The following is a 26,593-nucleotide window of genomic DNA, read 5'->3' on the forward strand; positions in this document are numbered from 1 at the left end:
GAGAGATTTTTTTTTTTTCCGCTATAGGGCGCATGCGCTCGCCAGACAGACAGAGAGAGACACAGAGACAGAAAGTGAGAAATCACCCCCAGGAGGGGATGGTCACGCCGCAATCCCTTCTCCTCCATTCTCCTCTCAGTATCTTGGGCACGCACGTACACGTGCCTGGTGTGAGTTTTAAGCCACCAGGTCCGGGATGCGAACCGCGGTCGACTACGTGAGAGTCCAGCCACATAGCCATTATGCTAACTACTGGTTCCCCAGCGTTTCATATTTCAATGTGCTTAATGAGAAAGTGGAAGGAGCGTTTGGTGAGTCAATCTAACTGGTGGGCAAAGCTTCTCCAGCCTATGATTTGCTTAAGTCTGAACTGAAGAACTTTGTCAATGGGATGGATTTAACTATTATACTCCCTACCTAGAAATTTGAAGATGCTCGTTAATGAAAAATCTTTACAAGTGTGAGAATACATCAGTAGGCGCTTCTTTACCTAGAACATATGTTAATGATGCCTGAGAGTATCAGCCTTGAAAGAATTTGGCATGGGACCCTTAAAATAAATCAAGTAATCAATTTTTATTTTGAAAAAGGCTAATTATCATTTATTCTATGAGATCTACATCCTACATGTTCTTCCACATCCGATGAAATCACGTACCTACCTACTCTTGCATTGAGACTACCAACAAATTCCCTGAATCAACAGCTGATTTCAGTAACCATTTAAAAAGAGGTTGTTACACAGCTTCTTCAAGATCATTACTTCATGTAATGTGCTACTAAATATCGAAGTAAATACAAGGACAAGTAGCTTGAATCTCAAAGAAAAGTTCTAATAAGCAGCAGTTCTTTCTTAACTGTTTAGGGGCAGTTTCTACAATAAGATTTTAGATGGGCCAACCCCACCGCACAGTGGTTAAACATTGGGCATAAGGAGCTGGAACCCAAATGACCAATTGTGGTTCAAATCCTAGCCCAGGGGCTAGAGAAACCCAACAGGCACATGTGCATGTATGCCCAAAATCCTAATGGGGAGGAATGGAGGAAAGGGAATGCAGTGTGACCATAGCCCATTGGAGAATGCTTTCTCTCTCCCTCTTCATTTTACAACAAAGAAAAAATATTTTAGACCTTTTTTCATCAAAATAAAAATTCTAACATTTAAGTGTAAGGTCTTTACTTATGTCATATATAGTATTCCTAAGTTTCCCAAAGAACAATGTTAATTGAAGTTCCTTTGAAGTCACAGGTTCTTAACTGGTTCTCACAAAATTGCAAGCATTTCAGTGGGGTTATATTTAAAGTTAAAGCATATTTACCACCCTTTCCAGCTCCAATATGAAAACATATGGGGACAAACACACTCCCCCCAATGTGGCAAATCTCTAACAAAAATGTATTTCTCTCCTGAACTTTAAACTCTTCCAGCCTCGTGTACTTGAGAGACAAGTATGGGAGCCAACAGATGGTGTGGTGGTTGAGGCACTGGCTGACCATGGTTCGAGTCCTGGAACTGAGAGCTTGCTTTCTCACTTTCCTTTTCTGTCTCTCCTTGGTGAGCACAGGTGTCCTATAGCAAATCAAAATAATAAAATTAAAATATTGTTATAAAAAGAGAGACAAGTGTAAGGGAGAATTATGAAATGTCTTTAATTATGTATAGTTGAAAGAATTGTGCAAAATTTGCATTTTATAATTGCATCTTCCTCACGACCAACCTCCAAGAATAGCACTGTCCAGTAGAATTTTCTATGATAATAGAAAGGTTCTATATCCGCACTGTCACTTTGATGGCCATTAACTCCATGTCACTATTGAGCATTTGAAATGCAGTACTGTGACTGACAAACTCAGTCTTAAAAAGTCTAACTTTATCCAGGAGCAAATGAGACAGAGACAGAGACAGCTACTCCCAGCTCTTGATGCCATGAACCACCTCCAGTCTTCAGCTAGCCCCAGATCACAGGCACGCGTGTGCCCAGCATACTAAGGGAGGCCTGTAGACTTGAACTGGAACATCACATGTAAAACTGCCTCACAGTACTGCATTTTACCATTGCACTTCTGGGCCCAGAAACTAAATTTTTTATTGCATCATAATTAAATTTAAATTCCCTGGGGTATATCCCCAGAAGTGGAATCGCCGCACTGTATGGTAATTTTATCACTCACTCGACTGTTTGCCACAGCAGCTGTGCCATTCTGGGTATGTAAAATGTGCAAGGGTTCCAATTTCTCAACTGTGTAGATTTTTTTTTTTTCTTGATAGCAGCCAGCCTAATGGGCGTGAGGTGGTATCTCACAGTTTCTATATGCACTTCTCTATCAGTGATGGTGAGCACTTTTCCATGTGCTCATTGGCCTTTTGTGTACAATCTTTGGAAAAATGTCCATTCAAGTATTTTGCCCATTTCTGAATCAGGTTGTTTTGTTGATGTTGAGTTTTAAGAGTTCTTTATATAATGTGACTATTGACCTGATATAGGAGGGGACTTCAGAAAGCTCATGGAAAATAAAATTGGAATACAAGTTTATTTTAGTGCAAGAAATATTGAAATGCACAGTTTGTTCATAATATACCTTTTCCGTGAACTTTTTGAAGATCCCCCCCTTTTTTTCCTCCTATTCTATGGATTGCCTTTACCTCTGTTAACATCTTTTGATGCACTAAATTTTAAATGTTGCATTAAGTCCATTTTGTCTTTTTCTGTTATTTCCTTGCCTTTAGTGTCATAATCCAAGAATATTGAAAGCAGAATTAGTCATGCTAAAACATGGAAGCAACCCAAGTGCTCTGGTTTGAATACTAGCTGATCCTCCAAAGTTACATTTTCTGGAAGCATGGTCCTCGGTGTGATAGCTTTGGGAGGTGGGGAGACCTTTAAGAGGTGGAGCCTTTAATGTGGGTGGCGCCTTCCCAGACAAGATTAGCATATGAGTCATAGGCTAGAGAGGAAGAGCTGCCTTCTGTGTGGGTGGGCATCATAATCAGGAGTGAGAACATTGTTCCCCCTAACCAAGTCTGTGGCTATTGACCTGCCTACTTCTTGGGCCACGTTGTGACACAGGACCGAAGGCTGATCCCATGCTCTAGGACTTTCCAATCCCCAGAATCATGAGCCAAATAAACCTAGAATCCTTTATAAATCACCCAATCTCAGGTGTTTCTGTTCAACACCCCCACTAGTAAACCAACAGCAAGTGTTCACTGACAGATGAATGGATACACGAAATGTCTATGCATACAAGAAAGTTATTCAGCCCTAAAAAATTCTGCAATATGTTACACTGTGGATTCGCCTCAGTTGAAGACATTATGCAACGTGAAATAAGTCAGTCACATAATGTACATGAGGGGGTTAGAGAAGTCACAACCACAGAGACCGAGGGTAGACGGCAGTTGCCAGAGGCTGGGGAAATGGGAAGCTCTGTTTAATGAGCACAGATGAAAAGAATTACAAAGATGGACGGTGGTAATGGCTGTACAAAACTATGACCATACTAACACTTAAAAATGATCATTTTAAATGTCGTTAGATGCATTTTGCCACGGGATGGGGGAACACTGCCACATGTGGATGATGGCTACAATATTTAGACAGCACTGTTCTAGAATGTAAGTGAAAGCAGACATCATATTGAACATGGATGAATGTATAAACACAATAGTCTCTTTGGACATACCAGTGAGTAGAAAAAGATCCACTGAAATCTGATTATTTTCTAGGGGAGAAAGAGAGATGCTGGTTTACCTCCTATACGACTAAAACTTGGAAAGACCAGTTCAAAGTACCTATCCTCACCACTTCTATATTAACAGATGCACATACTATACAAAAGAAGGAAAACCGAAGCTTCAATATACCACAGAAATAAAACTTAGGTTTGAAAATAAATGGATACAACAGGTGAATTACTTGTTTTCTTTCTCAAATGGTATTTTGAAGGTGCCAAAATATGCTTTAAATTGGCCACAAATGTTTAATTACATAACCCATCAAAACATTACTTTCCTTCCATCCTAGGCTTATTTTTGTCAATGACTAAGCATATGATGTCATGCATTCACAGTCGATCTGGGCCTCAATTATTTCATTCATAAGACAGTAAACTCTAATGTGAGGGTCTCGATTGGTTCTTCCCTACTTTATCAATTAACGAGACCATGTTTTACCTGAGTACCTAAAATTCCCACTTTCTTTTCTTGCCTAAAAATAATCTTTCAAAATACACAGAAGGACTCGCCCTGTAGCTCAACAATTAAGGGAGCTAGATCCCATAAGGCCAACTGCAGCTCGAATCCCAGCTCTGGCAGCTTGAAAAACATACCGTGTGTGTGTGTGTGTGTGTGTGTGTGTGTGTGTGTGTGCACGCAAGTGCACATGCCTGCCTCAAATCCTAACAGGATAGAGAAATGGAAGGGGAAAAATTGTGAAGTGACCTCCCACTGATGGTGGGCTCTCCCTTTCTTTCTCTCTGGCAAGCATACATACTCTCTGGTAATTAATTTTTAAAAAGGCCCAAGGAAAAAGGAGGCCCTGAATGATATGCTGAATCTTCACTGGGTACTTCACCATGACTGTACAGCGGTTTTGATTGCTTCCTCTTTAAAGGTCTTGTTTATAACAGCCTGTACAACATCATCTGTCATTCTGATGTCATTATGAATTTTCTCAACATTCTAAGGTTCACGACAATATACAAGTTTCAATCCTACTTGAGTATATGCCACAACTATCAAAGCTATCACAGAGATTTGGCTACCAGGATCAATAATTAAGAATCTTTCCTGAAGACTGCTTTTCTGGAAACATTCGGATATAGGAAGTAAAATAAAGGGAAGACAGGGTCAATGAGAAAAAATAAGAAACTGTACTTTTCTAAATACGTATTATAGTGGTTTGTTAAACAGTTACCTTGTTCTACAAGTGTTCTGTTTATGACAGCATGATGAAAGTGCTTTTCTTTACCCTTTTTTTCCCTCTGCGCGAGAAGGGAAGCAATGAAGAAAATGAAAGAGTTCATTTAAGGGCCATATTCACATAAGGCTAATTTGCAAATGTTCAATCCAGCTGGATATACTTACAGCCCCCATTGGTCCACAAAACTTCAGTTCAGAAGACTAATTGAGATTCTCCAGGAGAACGCCCTGTCTATAGCAGTTACAGAATGTCTCATTAGGTATTCTGAACCTCCCCCTTCTCTAGAATACTAAGGCTAACTCTGCCTCGGTTGAGTGTACGGCTTGTGAATTTCCAGTAGATTCGAATACACCATTATTGTAAGACTGCCGTGTGGCACGCTGTCTACTTTCTTGTTTTTGTCTCAAACTAAAATTGCATGTATTGGACTGTATCACAACTGTGTTTTGAAAAAACAAAAACTATGCCCCCACCTCAAGGATTATAACATAAAGGCTAAAGTCCCCACTAAACACCTTCTCCAGTCTTACACCAGAGAAGGGCTTTCTATAAAAGCCATCATTAGAGCTGATGGCTGGAATTCAAAGAGAATAGCAAACGCCACAAAATATTTTTCAATTCTCTAGCTATGCATTATTTGAACTTGTGAATTTTATATCAATGAGACTGTGATGCCATTTGACTATTTTTATTTTCTTAACTAAAATGGACTCTGTGTATTTTGTTATTGTTGTCTGAAGACAGTCTCCCTGTCCTGAACTTCCTGCTTCAGCGTCCCAGCTGGGACGACCAGGTGTGCACCAACGCATTGGGCTCTTTTTTTAGACAGGCTCTGGCTATGTTACCCAGACCATCCTCCTCCTGCAGCCTCCTGAGTCACTTGGGTTACACATGCCTGCCTCCAGGCCCAGCCTTTAGGTTGGATGGAGAATTAATCCCTGGACTCCTATGTGGTCTCAGTCTTCTCTATTTTTCAAAAGTCCATTAAGTGTGGCCATGGTGTGATAGGATACTACATGTTTACTTCAAATATGTAAACAGAAGCCTCTCCCTTGATCTGGAAAAACCCTCTTGGCCCAGCTATGGAGTAACTCTTCCTCCCCCAACCCCGCACTATCATAACGTACAGTGTCGTGGGCTCACAAGGCGGCACGGCACAGATCAGCATAAAGGTCTCCCCGTACCAGCTGTTACTGTTACCGAGTTCCCACTTGTACGTAAGCAGTAGCGCACGCACACATTTACACACACATACGTGTGTTTATGTTATAAATGTGCCCCAATGTGCATAGTTCAATTATCCTTTTTGTACTTTTCACATAAGAAAGAAAATACTTACAGAACTGCCTCTAGCTAAAATATAACCAACTGAATTATTCCTTTTGTGCTTTTCAAATAAGAAAGAAAATATTTACAGAATTGCCTCTAGCTAAAATATAACCAATTTTTTTTCAGGGATACTTCATAATTAACATACTTTCTCCGGAATGAAAAGGTAAAATTTCCTAACTGCTGTACAATTTAAGCAAGTATTTTTCTTCTATTGAAGTATGACAGTGAATTTGAACATGTTTTCTTTTTCAATTTCCAACAACCTTTTTAATGATGTTCTAAAGGAAAGCCTATTAGCAAATGAAATTCCACTGACAATTTATTTCAACTTTTAATATATTTTCTACTAAAAACAAATCAAGCTGTCAAGACGAGAAAATATTACTGGTTTTGTTATTACAAAAACACATGAGAATTTTTTAATTCACAAAGGATGAAGACACACGACACTGATCTCACTGTACATACAGTATTACAATAAACTGATCAGCTGTAGACTAAGAAAACATTTAAGACTTCACATACACACATAAGAAACAAGAAACACAGGACGACTTTAAACCTTGATATGTTCATGACCAGCAACAGAAAGAACATCACTGATTTGCGTCTAATTGTTTTCCTGATATACAATCACTATGTAAGCCAATCTTGAAGCATACTGAGTTATTAAAGACATTTTTAGTCAAATATTAAACATTCTGACTGCGGGCTTCTCTCCACTCAAAACAATCCGCTTCAGCTATCAAGTAGTTTGGTATGTTATCAACTTAACAAGATCACAACAACGAACACAGTATTTTTTTTTTACCACAGAAACTCAGGTGAAAGGTTCTTAGAGCATACAAAAAAAAAAACATTTGTTCCCAAGGAAGGCATTCTGTAAATTATAAATGCAATCCTAAGAAAAAGACTCTTGGTCACACATCATTCATTTTCAAATAGCAATGAAGAAATAAAAAGTAAGGGTTAGGGGAGATGTTGGCATGGACAGGGAGTTGAAAAGGTATGAAATGAAGAAAATACATTTGCCACAGAAAATATTGAATTCGGTTGAGTTTTTTCAAATGAGGTATAGGAGCATGCCAGTAAATGCAAAAATGAAAAAAAAGAAAAAAAGAAAAACCAAAATGCACATTTCCAATGGAAAAAAAATCTCTAAACCTCTTATAGTTTTCTTTATTAGATTAGGCATTTCATTATACAGCAGTTAATCTAGAAAAATACATTTAAAAAAATCTTCCACAGACCATGCTCCCTGTAACAAAACCTTCCAAACCCTGTTTTATTATACAAATCAATCTACATTAGTAATGTAAAAAGAAATCCCCAAATTTAGCAATGTCATTTTCCATCCAATATCCATCTAATGTACATATGTGTTTCCACTGTTCATACCGGAGTTAGAATTCTGTAATAAATTTTTTCTAATGTATTCTGTACATATTAAATAATCTAAAAGGTTCCTCTCGTAGTGCATTTCTACTTAGTAGGTCTATTCAGTATGTTTCCAGTACCATTTGCATTACAGTGATTTGCCTGTAAATGTAATTAAAATCTAAAAGTGCACACAGTTAACTTCCCCAAATAACAGTCTATACCTGGAGGAAACCTAATATTCACGGAAAGGATTATCAATATCATGATTAGAAACGTAGGTTAGAATGTACTCTGAGACTATACAACACAATTATATACAGAAGCTAAAGGACATTACGTCTTTGGCCTATATTTACATCCGATAACGTCCATTTCCACAGGGTCATACCAAGAACTCAGTATGGCACTAGATATAATGAGCTTGTTAGCGACAATTCAGTCTAGTCAAACAGCCCTGAAATACCCTGATCTGACTTATGCTAACTAAAACTCCAGTATATATCACAGTGTTTTAAGTAATATTAGTGTGCTGTCCAAACAAGCAACTAAGATACCCAGGAAGGATGCTGTGCAACCCAGTAAAAGACAGCAAGCCTTCATCGAGGGATTACATCTGGGTTCTACGGAATTTTAGCACTTAAGACTGCCACTGCATGCAGAAACCCTGAAAAGAAACACACGGGTTTCAAAACGGATATACTTCATTCTGTTTAAAATGCCCAAGAGCGTTTTCAAAATAACTGATAGCATTGTTCTATGGAGTAGTGAACCTACAGATCTTGAGTAGAAATTCTATATTATCCAGTTTGGGGGGGGGGGCGGAGTGTAGTTTTCTTATCAAATTATCCAGTGTATATGACTGGTTAGAATTAGTTTTGATTTTCACTGAAATTCAGAGTATGAAATGCAAATATTCAGGTTAAAATGAATTCAAAATTACAGTTATACCACCTTGCAACGAAGCAGCAAATATGAGGGCCTAACACATGTCTTGACTCTCCTCTTCCCTTCTGATCCCTCAAAAAAGTGCAAAATCAAAGAGTCACTGCTTGGTCCAAAAATAAAACACATCGTGTATAAAGATTTGAAATCTGATGGAGTCCAACAACTATTCCACAGGTTGTCCTCAGTAAGAATCAACGTCCAAAGATGGAACTGAGTTCCAGGAGAATTAATTCTACAATCTGATTTTGGTAAACAGTATGAACTGCTATGTTACCAGTCTCTTTCTCTGGCTTTAAAAGAGTGGGACCAAAAACAATTGCTATACTCTGGTAGGTCATTCGGTTTTTTTCTCCATGTTCAATAACCCTAAGAGAGAGGGGGAAAAGGTTGTTAAAAGAGAAAATAAAAAATAGAGAAGGAAAATTCTTCAAACTGCATTATAAGCCTAACATTTTCCACTTAGAAAAGAAATAAAGCTCATTTTCCTAAGGTGACACATAAATTATTTAACCAAATAAAGTTTTATACCAATGCCACATGAAGCTTTCTTTTGAATAAACATAGCTAAAAGATATATATATATACACACACACATATATACACACACGCTAACAAACTTTAACTATGTGGCATTTTAGGACATAAATTTAAAAGAAAGTTCAGGTAACAATAATCAAATTTTATTGGTTGTGGAGATTAACTTAAAACTTACTCATTTTATATTTTTAAAAAATATCTCTGATGGGACCAGCAGCGGGCTTAATGGCTATGTCGCTGGACTCCCATGTAGTCAACCAAGGTTCGAGTCCCAGACCCGGTGGCTTAAACTCACACAGCTCACATTTGAGTGTGTGCCCAAGATCCCAAGAGAATGGAGGAGAAGGGACTGCTGTGTGGCCATCCTCCCTGGGGGGGTGATTTCTCACTTTCTGTGTCTGTCTTTCTGGAGAGTGCACGTGCCCTATAGCAAAAACTTATCAAAAACAAACAAACAAACAAAACACTCTGAAATCCTTTATTTTAGTACTCTAGTTTTCGTTTTTATCAGATGAAAAAAATGAATTATTAAAAAATGGCTCTGAGGGATCGGCAGGTGGCATGGTTAAGGGTGCTGGATTGGCCAACTACAGTTCAAGTTCCGGACCTGGTGGCTTGCTTTCTCATTTTTCCTTTCTCTCTCTCTCTCTTTCTGTCTGGTCAAGTTTAAAGACATAACGATAATAACAAATGAAATTAAATAAGTAAATAATTATTAAAGAAAAAAATGACTCTGAGGCCAACAGGTGATGTGGTGGTGAAGGTGCTGAATTCCCACACTGCCAACTCTGATAAGAGTCCCAGATCTGGCAGCTTGAAAATCACGCCAGATGTGTGTGCATGTGCCCAGAATCCCGAGAGGACAATAAAGGACAGGGGACTGCAGCACGGCCATTGCCCCGGCATGACTTCGCACTCTCCCTCTCTCTTGTTCTCTCTCTGGCAAGCACACACACTCCTTAACAAACAAACAAAAGGCTCCGTAATAACCTAGAGCCGTGCTGTCTTTATTCCACTGTGGTCAGAAAAGTCATGCTGTATTTTCTGTTTTTCTATGCAAAAAGATGGCATGACTTTTCTGACCACCCCATGGATCAATTTAATATATTTCACATAATAAATCATCTCGTCTTTGTATTAATTAACTTTAACACTTTCTGTCTACTATGTGCTAAACATTATATAACTGTATCGTTCACATCAACCTCTTTAACTACGAGGAACTGCTCCTAAAGGGAGCTGAGAGTCTTGATTTCAAGTTACAAAGACAGCAAACAGCAGAGCTGGCATCCAGACCCGGGCCCGAGTGACCCTAACCCCTGGGCTTCCGGCTGGACCTCCTCTCATGACTGGGCAGTTTTCTTACCTTTTGAGATGTCTAAAAAGAATTTGCATTGTATCCTGATTAGGCTTTGGCAACTGTCTGATAAGCTCCTTAACAGCAGCAACTCGCTGCCGTGGTTCTTGTTCTGAAAAAAGATAATAACCAGCTATTTCAAAGCAAAATTTTATGAAACTGAAAACAATGCCATAGTTTAGATGCTGATATTCAGTAATACACAGTGCCATCTGGTGGCCACATTTAACATTTCTGGGATGAAACAACTGAAAAGCCTTGTTCATAAAGGAATGATCAAACAGTACATGGTAGCTTTACTCATCCAAAAGATTTTCAGTATCTGGGGGAAAAAACTGAATGTAATTATATACTTACTAATTGCATTAACAAAATCATTAAAATGGTTAAATGTAAATAGAGGTTCTGGTAATTCTCGAAAAAACATCTTGAGCGCGCCAGTAATGACGTGAATATCTTCCCATTTACTGTCGTTCAAGTCTAATTTCTCATCTGGAAAACAGTAGGGTAAGACATTGTAAAACATGACTTGAAGGCAAGTCTGCAAGTCACGCCCGACGGTTCGGGATTTCACAGCAGGGAATATGTGTATTCTTACCGTGATTGACTGCGAACCTCAGCTTCTGGATCACAGCAAGGTTGCCACTTACTCTGTATATCCCGTCCACATCCAAACCTAGGAGACAATAATGGTATTTTATGTTTACGGTACTTGTCTGCCTCTTCTGAAAATGCCTCTATGTCAGAAGTCTTATTCGTTAGCACTAGCCTAAAATAAAATGGGCAAATACTTTTCCTCCGAAAGGCTTTTCATGGATACTTGACAGGGGGAGATTCACTCTGAAAGTCATCTAATAAACAGCAGTAATTCTGCTTTGTTATGTAGACATGGATCAGCTCAAGCAAATCACCTCACTGAGCTTGAAATACTAGTGTTTCAGATACACGTCTGTGAGGACCTGCGGATGATGGTGCAAGCGCAAAGGAAGTGAGCAGCTGAACTCAGTTCTCCCACTTCTGCACACTTTACAATGTCAGCGCACATGTTAAAGAATTCTCTTAAAAGTGCTTGTCATTAAATGTTTGCAATAAACTTAATATGAACTAACAGCTAAATGCTCTAAAGAAACAATATGTAACTTGATCCAGTTTGTTATTTTCATTTATGGAAGAGAATCACTTGAAAGTCACAAAAGTTAGTCTAAAACTGTCAGGTTTTCATGAAATGATAATGGGGTATACACGTAACAAAGTATATTGTTTGGGACCAGCAGATGCCACAATGGTTACATCACGGGACTCCCACATGGTTGACTGCAGTTCAAGTCCTAGACCTAGAAATTTGAAACTCACAGTGGGTGCTTGTGCGTGCATGCCCAAAACCCCAAGGAGAGCATGCAGAAGGGATTACAGCCTGGCCATCCCCCTGAGGGGGTGATGTCTCACTTCTGTCTCTTTCTTCGGTGAGTGCATATTCCCTATAGCAAAAAAACTAATTTTTTTTTTTAAATATGGTACCTAATGTGCTCCTCATTTAACTTCAAACCAAGGTGAGCAATGTGGTGTCCCTGTTGTCACAGTGACAAGAGCAGTCAACGAAACAAGACAGACATACTCTAAATGACAAAACAATAGCAGAGATACAACAGGTGCTTAATATTAGGACCTGGAAAGATAACACAGAAGAGTTTATGTAATCTATATTTTTTAAAAAGTCAATATAAAATGAAAATAAAAGATGGAAATCAACATAAAAAAGGAATAAATGTTTCACTAGGAATTGCAATTATGTTTTGGGGGTGTTAAATTTCAGTTTTTGTTTTATTTTACCATTTTGATTGTGATCATGTATGCAAATCCTGATAACCATGAACCTTCTCATACTTAATATCGGAAAGCCTCATAAATCAACCTAAATATTTATCTTACTAAGCAATTTTTAACACTTTAATAGGGCCTTTCTGTGCCAAGGTTATATATATTGTGAAATTAAAACCTTTCAAAGCTAAATAAAATTTTTTCCATATCTTTAAAAAAAAGAGAGAGAGAGAGAGACCTGTAACTGGCAGAAATTATGCAAGTGTTTTAATTGCACAAAATGTTTTTGATAACATACAGATATAAGTTAATGTAATTACTGTCAGTATACTATTTATATAAAACTAGTATAAGTATCTGTGGGGTCAGCAGGTGGCACGGTGGTTAAGACACTGGACTCCCACACAGCTGACCAGTTCAAGTCCCAGAGCTGGTGGCTTGCTTTCTCACTGTCCCCCTCCCCAACTCTCTCTCTCTCTATGGTAAGTGCACATGTCTTATAGCAAATGAAAAAAGAATAATAAAAAAAACAAAATTAAATAATTCTTTTAAAAAGCTAGTGTAAATATTAAGTATGTTAAAATTAACAAAAATAGAAATTGATTTGTCTTAATGTACCTAAAATGACATGAAAAGATGTCTAGATATTTTATAGGAGATCTAACAGTTTTAAGTGTCATCTCATGTGTAATATAACAGAAGAAACTTTCTCTTAGTAAGTAAGCAGGTCTTCTCAGATCTACACTGTCAAATAATTTCTTATTAAACGCAGTTGCAGAACCATTACTTCATTTTAAGCAAATGCCACATCCCAAATGGCTTCAAAGAATACCATACATTTAATTAGCCATGAGTCTTAAACATTCAATAGATAACTACAGAGGTCTTATTTTGAAACATGTACAAATGTGTATTTGCTTTTCTTAACATCTTAGGATTCTAAGAAACTTTGAGTTGCATCACTCAAAATTTAAAATAGTCAACATGTTCAATGCATAACTTCACAAACTTTGGCACTGTGCTATTCTCTCTCTGACACAGGTTGGCAAGATTGGCTCCAAATACCTGATCTGAAAGAGATTTAGTTTTAAAAATCAACTGCCTTGCAAAACTTGAGTTCATAAAACTCAAAACCACTCAGAGTTCAAGGGAAAGCACCCGGGCATCCGGACCTCAGTTACCATGAGCTATAAAGGCTACACCCTGCCTAGGTCTTCAACTTCACTTCAAGTCATTCTCCTTTTTAAACTCTATGGACACCCAAACTCGTTCTTGCATGAGAGCTTCTGTGCCTTCTGTTCCTTTCGCAGAGGCCCATTTCTCCCAAATTTGGCTTCTTCTCATGGCTTCTGGCCTCAGCTAAAAGGTCACCTCTTTAGAAAAACCCTCTGACGATCCTTATCCAAGATAACTCGATTCCAGACACTCTGTTTGATTACTATGTTAGATTCACAGTAATTGTCCCTACTTGAAATGATCTTGACTGCCTTACGCGTGAAAACAAGATTCATGAAGGCAGGGACCCTTCCGGTTCTTGAACTAGGTATACCTAGAACCTTGGCTCAGGCCTAGCACTTGGCAAACTCTCTAGTATTTTTACATTACATGAACATGCAGGCCCATCACGTATCAACATCCGACTTCACAAGACATGTTTCTCAAAGGTTATTTTATTACTCTTTCGACCCAGTAGTTTTGAAATCAGTAGCTTCTAGTCATTTGTCAGGTCAGGCATTTTTAAAAAAAAAAACATCAAAACGAAATGCAAATTTACATGCTGTGTTCAAGATTATCCATAACTCTTAAAGTTGCTAATTTGAATCACTTAATCGGCTAAGCTCTTTCTACAACTAGTCTTAGATACCTTTTAATGAAACCCATCTGTTTAACTTAAGTTTGCAGACTGATGACAGTTTTTGTTAGAAACTATATAATCACAGACAAATATAATATATACATTACATTAGCTAATCAGAAAAGTCATGACATGCTTTTTAGGGCGCGTGCGCTCACCAGACAGACAGAGAGAGAGAGACATAGAGACAGAAAGCGAGAAATCACCCCCCAGGGAGGATGGTCACACGCAATCCCTTCTCCTCCATTCTCCTCTCAGGATCTTGGGCACGCACGCACACGTGTCCGGTGTGAGTTCTAAGCCACTGGGTCCGGGACGCAAACCACGGTCAACTATGTGGGAGTCCAGTAACATAGCCATTACGCTAACTGCTGGTTCCCAAATAGTCTAGAGATTTTGATGTCAAAACAATAGGTTAGTCTGCATAATATTTTTTAAGAAGTCAAAACCATTCTCTTACCATGTTCTTCAACATGTTCAATGCATAACTTCACAAACTTTGGCACTGTGCTATTCTCTCTCTGACACAGGTTGGCAAGATTGGCTCCAAATACCTGATCTGAAAGAGATTTAGTTTTAAAAATCAACTGCCTTGCAAAACTTGAGTTCATAAAACTCAAAACCACTCAGAGTTCAAGGGAAAGCACCCGGGCATCCGGACCTCAGTTACCATGAGCTATAAAGGCTACACCCTGCCTAGGTCTTCAACTTCACTTCAAGTCATTCTCCTTTTTAAACTCTATGGACACCCAAACTCGTTCTTGCATGAGAGCTTCTGTGCCTTCTGTTCCTTTCGCAGAGGCCCATTTCTCCCAAATTTGGCTTCTTCTCATGGCTTCTGGCCTCAGCTAAAAGGTCACCTCTTTAGAAAAACCCTCTGACGATCCTTATCCAAGATAACTCGATTCCAGACACTCTGTTTGATTACTATGTTAGATTCACAGTAATTGTCCCTACTTGAAATGATCTTGACTGCCTTACGCGTGAAAACAAGATTCATGAAGGCAGGGACCCTTCCGGTTCTTGAACTAGGTATACCTAGAACCTTGGCTCAGGCCTAGCACTTGGCAAACTCTCTAGTATTTTTACATTACATGAACATGCAGGCCCATCACGTATCAACATCCGACTTCACAAGACATGTTTCTCAAAGGTTATTTTATTACTCTTTCGACCCAGTAGTTTTGAAATCAGTAGCTTCTAGTCATTTGTCAGGTCAGGCATTTTTTAAAAAAAAAACATCTAAACGAAATGCAAATTTACATGCTGTGTTCAAGAGTATCCATAACTCTTAAAGTTGCTAATTTGAATCACTTAATCGGCTAAGCTCTTTCTACAACTAGTCTTAGATACCTTTTAATGAAACCCATCTGTTTAACTTAAGTTTGCAGACTGATGACAGTTTTTGTTAGAAACTATATAATCACAGACAAATATAATATATACATTACATTAGCTAATCAGAAAAGTCATGACATGCTTTTCTATGTTTTTCTATGCAAAACTGGCATCATGACTTTCCAATGACCCAATATATATTTTAATTTTATTTCTGAATAAATGTCATTGTTTTGAGTCATGTGTTAGAAAAATTTACCTTTGAACCTATGTTTGTTTACAACTAAAGATATATATATATATATATATATATATATTGCATATATGATTTTAAAGATTCCTATTAAGAAAAGGTTGTTAATACATTACGATTTTTATAAATGCAACAAATGTATATTTAAGAAAAACAAATTACTTTAAATAAGAACCAGAGGCAATCAAGAATTAAATTTTTGTTCTTTTTCTTCCTTTTTCCTACTTCATTAGTTTACTCAAAATTTTGAATTTCCTCTGATCTTTGGATTGTAAAAATAAAATTCTTCATGGACCTGACTGCTAGAACTCTGCCATCCATCACACCCATGCTGCTCCATGGATATAAGGCTTCCAAAAATTTATTTTGCATTTATATCTGTCCAGTGCTTTAGTTAAACTACACACATGCATCTGAAAAATCTATTTTAAATTATTCAGTTATCTTTTAATCATCAAACTTAGAAACTTTATGAATATAAAAAACAAGAACATTTTTACCTTTTAGAGATTTTTGAGTTTTTAATTTGAGATGTCTTATTTCTGGATTTGGGCCAACATTAATTATAAACATCGCTTATCTTACCTACCTTTAATATAACCCTTTTCACGAACAGCTTGCAAAGGTCGTGTAAGAAACTTCTTTAAGTTTTTCTTGGTTTTTTTCTGTTCCGAAGTGTCTATGCTAGATACTTTTGTAGCTTAAGACAGATAATAAAGATTTCATAAAAATGAGAACTTTTTTGATAAAGGTTTTTCTATCTAGCATTCAAAACATGTTAATTTCACATGTCAAAGTCATGATCTATATTCAATTATCCTAACTTCAATACAGTTTAAGAGTAATAGATGAAGGGGCCAGCAGGTGGCATGGTGGTTAAGAGCGCTGGAATCCCACATAGCCGACCATGATTCGAGTCCTGGACCTGGTGGCTTACTTTCTCTCACTCTCGGTCCCTCTCTGGTCAAATTAAAAATAAATAAATAAGGCTAAATAAAATAATTAAAAAAAAAAGAGTAATAGGTAAAGAATCAAATTAACACAGACCGTCGTGTAAGAAACTTCTTTAAGTTTTTCTTGGTTTTTTTCTGTTCCGAAGTGTCTATGCTAGATACTTTTGTAGCTTAAGACAGATAATAAAGATTTCATAAAAATGAGAACTTTTTTGATAAAGGTTTTTCTATCTAGCATTCAAAACATGTTAATTTCACATGTCAAAGTCATGATCTATATTCAATTATCCTAACTTCAATACAGTTTAAGAGTAATAGATGAAGGGGCCAGCAGGTGGCATGGTGGTTAAGAGCGCTGGAATCCCACATAGCCGACCATGATTCGAGTCCTGGACCTGGTGGCTTACTTTCTCTCACTCTCGGTCCCTCTCTGGTCAAATTAAAAATAAATAAATAAGGCTAAATAAAATAATTAAAAAAAAAAGAGTAATAGGTAAAGAATCAAATTAACACAGACATAGTTATAAACCCAACAAAATATTTCATTTTTATCACTAAGAAATGACTACACTGTACCTTCTTTGATATATGTGCCAAGGTAGCCTAAATTATTCTAACTTATATTAATTATTTCATGAATGATACTATCTTTTCTGACTTTACATCAGTTTTAGAGGGCAAAATGACCACCCCAAAAAATAATTTCATAAAACAAACAAAATCTCTAGTCTTATTAAACTAAGAGCCTGGAGACAGATAGACAGACATAGATACATAACAATCCATAATTATTTGTAATTATGATCACAAGTCTCATCATACTCTGAGTAAGAATAGAACCATCTAGAAAATGTTTTATATTGCCTTTAGTCTTGATTTCCTTTTTGGTTATAACAAAAAATTCAAAAAATGTATTTTTGGAAAAATGTATTTTTGGAAAAATGTATTTTTGGAAAAATGTATTAATAAAGAATAAAAATTACTAACGCCTAGCAGTGCAATGTCAGAAGCAGGCCTAAATGTGATTAGAGAGCAGGAAAAGAGGAGACTGATTGTCTAATTGCTCAGTTCATTTGAAGTCTCAGCTATACATGTGGATTTGTTAAAATAGGTTGAACAAATAGGCCCATCACAGATAATGGCCTATTTAAACAATGTAATTCATAAGGGGCCTGCATTAGAAAATGCTTTTCTTCAAACTCCTGGCTTTAGCTGTGCTCCTTTCCGTACATACAGTCTGGAGACATGAATGTATGCACCTCTGTACGTGAACAGAGACGGCCACCTGGTGTCCAGTAGGGGACTGGGGTACATATCGCAGGACTTCTGACTTCTTAAAGTCCAAAATGTAGGTAGGGCCCGCCTAGGTGGCAGAGGCCATGGCACGCTGACCTGCATTACCGGGAGCCACATGGCTGACCGTGGTCTCAATCCCCAGTTGGCCTGAAAACACCCTAGGCAAGTGCATGTCCAGAAACTAAGGAGCTGAAGAGCTGGGAACTGGGATTACAGTCACAAGACCCTGTGAATTCCTTCCGCCCTTTTTCTTTTTCTTTGTCTCTGGTGCATGCGCATGTGCCCTCTATCATAAATAAAGGGGGCGGGGGCAGACAGATGGTGGTGCGGTGGTAGAATATGAGAAGGTCCCGCGTTCAAGCCTGGAGATCTTCCTGCGTATGCAAGGTGCACGCCTGCCCGTGATAGGGGCTGGCTGGAGGTGGGGGCGGAGCACAGCATCGGGACTCTGCTGGAGGTGCTGTCTTTCTCTCTTAAAAAATAAATTAGCATCGGGACCAGCAGTTAGCGTAATGGCTATGTCACTGGACTCCCACGTAGTCAACAGCGGTTCGATTCCTGGACCCAGTGGCTTAAACTCACGCTGGGCAAGTGTGCGTGCGTGCCCAAGATCCCAAGAGGAGAATGGAGGAGAAGGGATTGCGGCATGACCATCCCCCCTGGGGGGGTGATTTCTCGCTTTCTGTCTCTATGTCTCTCTCTGTCTGTCTGCGAGCGCACGCGTCCTATAAAACTTCTCCCCCCCCAAAAAAAAATTAGCATTATAAAAAGATTAACTTTATAAAAAGATTCTACATAGAACCTTATATAGTGACTATATATACTTTTTTCTTTTGCTGTAGGGTGCATATGTTCATTGGAGAGAGACAAGGAAAAAAAGAGACAGGGAAAGGGAGAAGTCACCCCCAGGGGATAAATACCACAATCCCTTCTCTCCCATTTTTCTCTCAGGATTTTGGGCATGCACACGTTATGTACCCAGTGTGTTTTAAGCCACAGGGTCCAGAACTGGAACCACAGTCAGTCAAATAGGATCCAGCTGCCCTAACCTTCAAGCCATCCTCTGGCCCATAACTACACGTGTTTAAGTTAATCAAATTCAGCTTCCTAGAGCTCTCAAAAAAAGTACACTATAAAACATTTTTTTCTCTTGAGATATCAGAATATTTTAAATTATGAACAGTATGATGTCACAGAGGTACATACTAAGAAGTTGAAATGACAATAAGGAGTTAACAAGAAGAGTATTACACACTGAGACTTTGACTACTTAATATTGTAATTTTTTGTACTTTTAATGGTTCCACTCGGTTTTTATATATTTACTTAAAACTTTAAAAAAAAATAAAGAGAACAAGCTCACTTAAATCATTAGCAAAATAGGGAAATAACTTACAACGAAGTTTTTTAGAATCCTTCTGGTCTTTTTCTTTATCATGTTTTTCTATTCCTGGTGAATCTGGCATTTCCTCTTCAATTGCTTCATCAGTTTCTGCTGCCTGTTGGTTAGAGATTTCCCAAACGCTTATTACTTCTAATACTACTTCAGCACCATGCTCCAGAATGACTACCAGCTCACTCTTCAGATGATTTGAGGAAACCAACTAGTATGTAACATGCATGACTTACATAACTGACAAATCCTTAATAGTGTCTTCTCTCCCTAGATGACATTAATTCTGATTTCCAAAAAAGGAAAATATTGCTGTAATTCACAAGATACTAGTCTGCACCAAGAATGAGAAAATCTTCCCTCTTTCTGATCAACTCTGAATGAGCAACACTAGACACGGGTAAATGTTACAGGTCAGGCTCGATCTGTGGTGGCCGAACATGACGCAGCTACGTTCTGTGACAACAGTCTAAGGTGAGACGTAGGCTCGCAAACACATGGGAAGTTAGAACTGGAAGAGATCCCAGCACTCATCTACACGCTAAGGTCATTTTTTTTTTTTTTTGGAGAGGTTTTTGGTATAGGGCACGTGCGCTTTCCAGAAAGACAGAGACAGAGAGATAGAAAGCAAGAAATCACCCCCCAGGGGGGATGGCCACGCCGCAATCCCTTCTCCTCCATTCTCCTCTCGGGATCTTGGGCACGCATGTACACATGCCTGGCGTGAGTTTAAGCCACCAGGTCCAGGACTCAAACCACGATCGACTACATGGGAGTCCAGTGACATAGCCATTATGCCAACTGCTGGTCCCCCAAAGTCACTTTTAAGGGTTAAAAACTGGACCAAGCTCCCAAAGCTAAAAACTTTGTTTTGCCTTTCACACTGAACTCTCTGCTCTGGAATTCATTCTCGTGAGTGGTGTAAGAAAGGGTTCCAGTTTCTTCTTCGATATCTGGCTGTACCAGCACCACTTACAGAAGACGTCTTCCCCCTCACTGTTCATGGTGCTGTACCTGGCAGAAAGCGGCCTAGGTGTTGGGGCTGTTTCTAAGTTATTTAATCTGTTCACAGGTCTTCAGGTCTACCCCTGAATGGATATCACACTATATTAATAAATATAGCTTTATAAAATCTTGACAAATGGTAGAGCAAATCCTTTTACTTGAATATTCTTAACCTTTGTATTTTTTTTTCTTTTTGGAGTATTTTTGCTATAGGGTGTGTACACCAGAAAAACAGAGACAGAGAGACAGAGAGAGAGAAATCACCCCCCAGGGGGGATGGCCACTCTGCAATCCCTTCTCCTCCATTCTCCTCTTGAGATCCTGGGCACATACGCATATGTGCCCGGCTTGAGTTTCAGCTACCAGGTCTGGGACTCGAACCACAGTTGAATACATGGGAGTCCAGCGATGTAGCTATTATGCCATCTGCTGGTCCCAACCGTTTGTATTTCTATATGAATTTTAAAATAACATTTGTAAAGGTCCACTAGAAAAACTACTGTGACTCTGAATGACACTGCAAAAATCTCAAATCTATAAATTTACAGATATCTTGGAAAAAACTTGTATCTTTACATTGTGAATCTTTTTTTTAAGAACTTTTAAATTTAGCTTTATTTATTCATTCATTTACTTTATTTTAATTCGACGAGAGGGAGAGAGAGAGAGTGAGAAAGCAAGCTGCCAGGGCCAGGACTCAAACCACAGTCAGCCATGTGGGAGTCCAGTGCCCTTAACCATCATGCCACCTGCTGGGCCTCATTTATGAATCTTTTAATCCACGAACATTATATACTTCTCATTAAGCTTTCTTCAACATCTCTCAATAAACTTCTTTAATTTTCCCTGCAGAAGTCTTGCATATTTCTTGCTCTGTTTAGTCCTCTGTACCTTTTGACACTTTGAAAACAGTATATATTTTAAAAGTCTAGTCAATAATATATTTGCCTCTCTTCATTTGGCTTATTCCCTGATCCTGTAGGTCTCAGTTAAAAAACAAAACAAAACACTTTCCAGCAAGACCTTCCGTGGCCACTACCCCAGCCAGCCCCGGTGTCACCAGCGTTTCTGTAACAGGCTGTAACCCTCACTGTCCCGGCACCTCTCCTTTCACTGTACTCCCTGCTCAGCTCTCGTCTGCAGTACTTCCTGTCTCTGTACCCTCTGAAGAAAAGGACGCAGTACCTGACCGCGTGCAGCTGCATTCCCGGTGCCTAAGACACTCACATTATTTACTAACGCGAAGTTCACATCCTTGACTCCAAGGGACAGCGGGCTAACGACTGTGCCGACCGCTGAAAGCCCATACTGGACAGAGAAGACACGTCAAAAGACAGACTGGCTTAGGCTGTCAGTTCCAAGGACAGTCACAGGTTTCTGAGGCTAGAGGACTAGAAATTGACACTAGGAAGTCTCATCTAGTCATGGCAGGATGGATGAACTGGTGGGAGACGAGATTAAACAAAAGCTGTGTAGGAGGTTACTCTTATTTTAGCACAAATATATAAAGGTGCGGAAATACCACACACTACAAATGGATACACAGCTTCCTGCCTAATTTACAAGAGAGAGAAGTTTCCTTTTATTTCCCGTAAGTACCATCTTTCATTTTTGTCACTGGCGTGTAACGCTCAGTGAGGAGCCATGTCCCCATGTGGTGAAAGTAAGAAGATGGAGTATAAAAACATACAGCCCCTAGCTGTTTCTACGGCTCTGACTAGAATATAAATGTGAATATGAATTCTTTTCGAATATAAATGTGAAGTTCTTTTGCTTGCTGTTATACAAATAAGAAGAAAGTTACCAGGAACATAAAGGTACTAGACACTCTCAGGGCCGTTGGAGAGGGGCGGAAAAACGGGAGAGAGAAAGCTGAGAGACTAGTGTCACCGTCGCACAGTTAGCCTCAGACCTTCTCCTACCAAATACTATTTCCAGCTCTGTCGGCCACTGAACACACTGCGCACGAGGACTGTCTGCCCTTCCTCACCTATTTCTTTTTCAGCCGATGCCTGACGTGAACACGATTTCAAGCCCACTGGTAACAAATATTATATAACCAAGAATGTTAAACCATTCAAGTCGCCAGAGATTGCTAAACGGGCCACTCTCTTTCCCATGTCTAGCAAACACACACATATTAAGTGTTTTTCCACATATAAATTAGAAAGGACTGCCATAAGCCATTGGAACACCAAAAAGAAAAACTGCTCTGAATTAAACATTGTACCTAAGTCGAACACATACCTGATTACTGATAGTACTACTGAGGACTTTAAACCAATCGTTAATAACGCTGTCATTATCCGACTGAATCAGCAGTTCTGTTCCTTGACGCGTTTTCAGCTGTAGAGAAAAGGGGGGGGGAAGAGAACATGGCTTGTGCTTTCAACAAAATAAATGAGCTCATTCATTTCGAAATTTATAAAACCACCAGTCGATTAGGTGCCATATATTACTTAGTAGTGAAGAAAGGTTCAAGTACTGCCCGGCTTTGAGAATACTCTTTATTATAGTATTAAAAAAATACCGACTGAGATATAAAGCATGAAGTTGTTCTTATAATAAAGTCTTGATGAAAACTCAACACGCTGGGATCACAAATGCCATAAAACGAATTCAAACTAGCATAGCTTATGATTTAAAAGTACGTACAGATATCAAATCTGGACATTTAAAACTAAAATGGAAACATAATTCATTTGTAAAGCAAGAAAATACGTGATATTTTTATGCAGCCTGAGGAATTGTTTTCTCTTCTTGGTTAAAATATATCTAAAATAATGCCCTATGTAAGGTTAGACATTCGATTATTTTCTACGTAACAGGTAAACATAATAAGGGCTCCGTATAAAGAGCGGGTACAGACAAGGTCACCTCTCTGTTGGGCAGGAATATTCCTAAACCAAGTGTCCGATCATGAAGAACAACAATACCATGTACTGTTCTACACGAAGGTGACGACGCTGAGCGTACGTGTCACTTTGTTCACAGTGACTCACGCTGAACTGAGAGAATTTGGAGACAATTGTGGAACGCGTTCCTCCCATTTTCTGGTTGATACCTGACCTTTTGTTTTTTTTTTTTTTTGCCTACGGGAACATATGGCAATGTTTCTCCAAATTCTCGTGGACACATTTCTCAAACACGGTTCCCTAAATAATTTTTGTAAAAGGTGTTCCCGGCTCAGCCACAGCAGCGTCCTCTTTTTGCTGCTGCTCAGCAGGCTGAAGTCGTATGGAAGCCCCAGGTTTGATTCCCAGCCCATCTAGAAGCAGAGTCCCTGGAGGCCCGGCTACTTGGGAGGCTGCAGCAGGAGGGTTGCGAGCTCATGGCCAACGGTGGCGGTGCAGACAGACTGTCTGGAAGAGCCTGGTGAGGTGGCACACAACTGTGGTGCCGGTCACTCAGGAGGTGGAGGCAGGGAGGTCACGACGCGTTAAGACCCTCTTCTGAAACACACTTCACACAGCGGGTGGAGGGGCAGCCAGCGGTGTGGTAATGACGGCTGGATCCCACGTGGCCAACCACGCAGTTCAAACAACACGCTGGGCACACGTGCGTGTGCACCCAAAATCCTAAAAGGAGAAGGGACCGCAGCACGGTTATCCCTGTGGGGGTGCTTTCTCACTTGCTCTCTCTGGCGAGTACCCATGCCCTACAGCAAAAAAGGCGGGGGGCGGGAAGGGGGAGATGAAACTGATTTTCTAAGACAGGAATAAAATACATAATCTTTCTCAAATTTGCTTGCCCATAGAACCCTCTTCACTCTGGAATCACCTACTAAACCTGCAAGGCTAATTCAGGAAATGGTAACTTCCCTTCATGCATCGTTCTAGAGAGGTGCTCATGCCAGCCAGTCAATATGGAATATGCACTGCACCAAAAACACTCTACCAGAACTTCTTACTTCAAAGAAAAAAAAAAAATTTCTTTACTTAAACGAAAAATAAGACATTTCAGTCATCTAATGGGGAGAATAATTTACAAATGATAATAACCGAGGTACACTAAAACATATATTACTTCAAAAGTATAAATAAGGAAGAAACATTAATTTGGGGTTATGACTATCACGGGTCTCAGAAGAATAGTAACATTTAAGAATCAGAGACTTGAGGCCAGCAGATGGCATAGTAGTTAAGGCACTGGACTACCATATGGCCAGCTACGGTTCAAGTCCCAGACCCGGCGGCCTGACAATCATGTGCGCGTGCATGCCAAAATCCTGAGAGGAGAATGGAAAAGGGGTTGTGATGTGGCCATCTCCCTTGGGGGGCTGACTTCTCACTTTCTGTTTCACTGTCTCTCTCTGGAGAGCACACATGCCCTATGGCAAAAAACCTTTAAAAAAAGAAGGAAAAAACAAACAAGCAAAAAATGAGAGACTGGCATGGAATATTATTCAAGGCAGAACAATAAAGAGTAAAAACTCATATAAGCAGCCTGGGCTAGGTTTGGAAAATGCCAGTTAAACCAATCTGCTGAGGTAACAGAGGACAGCCTGAGTCATGAGGCCACAGAGGAACCTGAGGCCTGGGAGATGGTTTGCAAACACAGTCTTGCTGAAACTTCCTATGATCTCCGTAGACACACCCTCCCTTAACGGGATTTTACTGTTTCTCTATCAACAGAAGAACTTGACTTGCCCACAATTCTGTATGTTTGGCTAGCTTCTGAATTATTTCAACCAACAGGAAACACCGAAAATGTTGCATGACCTCCAAATTGAGGCTTCAGGTCTCGCCCCAACACTACCATGGGAAGAAGCCTGGGGCAGCCTCCTGGAGAATGGAGATTTTGTGGACAGAGTCCTAACCAATAGCTGGCACCAGTACCAGAAATGTGAGTGCAGTCACCTCGGATGGTCAGTCCAGTCGAGCCAGTCACCGGACAACAGAAGAGCTGCCCAGCTCAACCCAGCCCACGCTGAGCCAAGAAAATGGCTTTTTGTTCAGCTACTGTTTTTTGGATGATGTGGGAGATTGCAATAAGTAACTTATGCAGAATCATACGGTGCAGAGGAGGATTTTGAACAATAAAATGGAAAGGGTTTAATATTTTTAAGACTGCATTTTTTCAGCCCGTTTAAAGTTCAGAGCAAAACTGAAAGTACACAGATATCCCACATAACCCCTGCCTCCATATATACACGGCCTCCCCGTTAACAACATCCATCCCTTACTTATTTTTTTAATTTTAGATCCAGTATATAAAAGAAATCACATCCTTTTCATCGTTGCTAGGAAAAGTCACTTTGTGTAACAAAGGCTTATAATAAATAGTCTGAGTTTTGATAATTTATGCAAATAAAGCAAGGTTTTTGGGGGGTTTTTAATATTTATTTTATTTATTATCATCATTTTTCATTTTTTACTGGAGAGACAGAGAGAGAGAGAGAAAAAGCGAGAAAGCAAGCCACCTGGTCTGAGACTTGAACCGTGGTTCGCCATGTGGGAGTCCGGCACCTTAACCACCACGCCACCTGCCAGCCCCAAAGCAAGGTTTTAAACCAGCTTATTTTTCTTAAATCACGATACATGCTGTCTTAATCACCAATTTTGCCTTAACTGATCACAATGAAAGACTATTTCCCAAGATAATTCAAAAATAGAACATCTAATTACTATAGTTAGGAAGGTGAGTTATATTTGGAAAGAAAAATGTTATTACCTCAAATACATTCTTTTTGCTGGATTTATCCTTTGAAGCCATCTCAATCGACGCTCCCCTGAGGTCTACCGTGAACTCTGGTTTGGACTGATTACTCCCAAACTTCATTTTAGAAAAAAGGAACAAAACTTTATGTAATATGGATGTATAGAAGTACATTTAAAAAGAATTAAGACCTATGTTAGATGATTAATAATCAATCAAATAGAAAGCTATCTCAAAATTAGTCTTCTCTTCCATATTATAAAATAACAATTCTGACTTTACAACTGAAAAGTGTCCAGAATATACAGTTCATAGAAAAAAGAAAGAAAATGACTCAACATCCATTGTAATAAAAATGTGTCAACGATATTAAATTTTTTTTCACCCATCAGAATAAGGAAAAAAACAAACACACTAAAACCTTGATGGTGAGGCTACAGATTAATGGACACATAAATGCAGATAGGATATAAATCAGAAAAACTCCAAGAAAGGGGAAATCGGTAATATCATATTTATAAATCTATAAACCAACACATGCCTACCTTGGC

The 26,593-nt window shown here is 39.0% G+C and overlaps 1 protein-coding gene across 4 annotated transcripts in view; it reads right to left on the reverse strand.

The window, feature by feature from the left end:
• Positions 1-6,560: 6,560 nt before the first annotated feature.
• The window catches only part of ARHGAP12 (Rho GTPase activating protein 12), a 119,070-nt gene continuing 99,037 nt past the window's right edge, over positions 6,561-26,593 (reverse strand). For all 4 annotated transcript variants that reach the window (XM_006158279.3, XM_006158278.3, XM_006158277.3 and 1 more), the window contains 9 exons: positions 26,058-26,159; positions 22,632-22,730; positions 19,383-19,485; positions 16,327-16,437; positions 14,607-14,705; positions 11,072-11,149; positions 10,831-10,965; positions 10,483-10,585; positions 6,561-8,945 (listed from right to left, as the gene is read on the reverse strand). In XM_006158279.3, coding sequence (XP_006158341.1) covers positions 8,771-8,945; positions 10,483-10,585; positions 10,831-10,965; positions 11,072-11,149; positions 14,607-14,705; positions 16,327-16,437; positions 19,383-19,485; positions 22,632-22,730; positions 26,058-26,159 — 1,005 coding nt within the window. In that variant the 3' untranslated portion in view covers positions 6,561-8,770. The remainder of the gene's footprint in view (positions 8,946-10,482; positions 10,586-10,830; positions 10,966-11,071; positions 11,150-14,606; positions 14,706-16,326; positions 16,438-19,382; positions 19,486-22,631; positions 22,731-26,057; positions 26,160-26,593) is intronic.

Source organism: Tupaia chinensis, unplaced genomic scaffold, assembly GCF_000334495.1.
Source record: "Tupaia chinensis unplaced genomic scaffold, TupChi_1.0 Scaffold000578_2, whole genome shotgun sequence".
NCBI classification, from domain to species: Eukaryota; Metazoa; Chordata; class Mammalia; order Scandentia; family Tupaiidae; genus Tupaia; species Tupaia belangeri.